The sequence below is a fragment of the Sinocyclocheilus rhinocerous genome, unplaced genomic scaffold (genome assembly GCF_001515625.1).
Source record: "Sinocyclocheilus rhinocerous isolate Xijiao unplaced genomic scaffold, SAMN03320098_v1.1 scaffold1, whole genome shotgun sequence".
NCBI lineage: Eukaryota > Metazoa > Chordata > Actinopteri > Cypriniformes > Cyprinidae > Sinocyclocheilus > Sinocyclocheilus rhinocerous.
In genome coordinates, this window is record NW_015638974.1 from 10,818 (window position 1) to 12,785 (window position 1,968).

The window sequence follows — 1,968 nt, forward strand, 5'->3', positions numbered from 1 at the left end:
AATAAATGCAGCCTTGGTGAGCATAAGACACTTCTTTCAAAAAAAAAATCTTTTTTAAAAATCTCTAGATTTCAAGTAAAGCTGAAACTAACCTGTCCTGTTGGGGCTGAGGTTTGCCTTCCATTGCTGTGAGTAGAGTAGGTGCAAGCTCACACTGTTTGGAGACCTCCAGCCTAGGATAGCCAATTTTTATGTAGATGATAGTGAAGTTCTGCGAGCACAGACACAGTCAGCCATTACAATAAAGTTCAAACTTTATAATATGGGAATATACAACCTTGGCATAAATAACACGTCCCATCTCAAGGTTAATCACATTGAGTATTGACAGCGGTGATTGTGACATGACCATACCGTGACAAAAGATGCAGCAGCAGGGTCCTGATACTGAACCAACAGTGTTTCTACAGGAAGCTGAATCTTGGGTCGACTCTTTATCCTTTTGTTCAGGTGTACCAGCAACTCCATAACCTGGAGAGGACAATAATAAAATCCAGATTTTTAATAGATCTTTTTTGAAATTACTCTCATGGGTGCTACTTTTGGACTATGAATCACCAGAGGAGCGACCTTAACAGTGTAGAGAAGTGAGTTTTGAACTTGCATCTCTCATATAAACACACATATACATGCACAAAGCATTCATTTTTTCTATTATCCTTCCAATGGTTTTCAACCATTACAGTCCCAAGGATCCCCAAGCAGACTATGAGTCAACACAGGGACTCCCATATACATTTTATAATAATTTTGCATTAAGGACGTTAACGTTTTCCCATATTGTATAATGTGCAAAAGATCATTCTGCATATGTGAACCCTTCACAGCAGTGACTGTATGATTTTGAGATCCATCTTTTCACACTGAGGACGACTGATGAACATAAATGCAACAATTTCAAGTGTGAAAACATTCACTGAGGCTCCAGAAGGAAATCTTACTTTCTTGCGAACCCCCTCTTGCACACTGGATAGTTTGAGGATGACAGGGGGCAGGAATTTGGATATAATATCCTGCAACTGCTCATCTGTTTCTGCATGACCCAAGCGCAAAAACACACGCTCCAACTGGTCTATAATGGGAAACAAAGAGAAAGCAGTAAAGTAAGTGACAGATGGAGTGTGTTCAAAATAAACAGCACTAACTTGCCTATTTTCAAATTGATTTGAATGAAAAAATTCTCTCATTCTTCCTGCATGATCATAGGCTAATTATAAGAGGTCTATTCTTTAATAAGACGATTTATTAAAGAGACACTGAGAATTACTGCAATGCATTATGTCTCTGACATGAGTGCATTTCAGCGGCTCTCTCTAAACAAATCAATTTACCATAAGAATATTTAACAAGTTTGCAATGAACAACACAAAATAAGACAAACTCTAAATACAGAAAAACTGTAAATACAGACGCTCTAATCGCTAGTTGGTTAGCCTGTGACCAGAATAGCCTCGCTGCTAACCAACGTTAACGGTTATTATCTATATACTTATTTCTCACGCTGTCAATAAATGGCAACCAGGCCTGGACCACTATGGCATTTAGATAACGCAAATTTCGCGGTAAATAGAGGTTGTAGTGTCCTCTAATTGAGACAAACCCAAAAAGAGGTACTTTCATTTTAGAGCATGACTGAGCATTGGGCCTCTGTAAAAAAATAACTAGCCGGCTAGCTGCCAAACTGATATTCACTTTACAAATATTTATTTATGTAACTACAGGCAAACAAACACACAGCACGAACTCAATTTTCATTAGAGTGACCAATAATGAAAAGGGTATTGAAAAACAAGTATGCGGTAATGAAGAAATAATACATGTACAATGAGTTAAACTTACTGAGCTCGTCCTGTGCGGCCATGTTTGAAGTGAAGTCACGAGCAGCACTGCCACTCCTATCGAGCCACTCCTATCGAGACACACTCTCTCTCTCTCTCTCTCTCTCTCTCTCTCTCTCTCTCTCTCTCT

General features: G+C 38.8%; 1 protein-coding gene across 1 annotated transcript in view; it reads right to left on the reverse strand.

The window, feature by feature from the left end:
• LOC107750449 (proteasome-associated protein ECM29 homolog) overlaps window positions 1-1,943 on the reverse strand; it is a gene marked incomplete at its 3' end in the record, with an annotated part of 10,895 nt that extends 8,952 nt beyond the window's left edge. The window contains exons 1-4 of the mRNA XM_016565819.1: window positions 1,840-1,943; window positions 942-1,072; window positions 355-471; window positions 93-211 (exon numbers count right to left, since the gene is read on the reverse strand). Coding sequence (XP_016421305.1) covers window positions 93-211; window positions 355-471; window positions 942-1,072; window positions 1,840-1,861 — 389 coding nt within the window. The remainder of the gene's footprint in view (window positions 1-92; window positions 212-354; window positions 472-941; window positions 1,073-1,839) is intronic.
• Window positions 1,944-1,968: the final 25 nt, after the last annotated feature.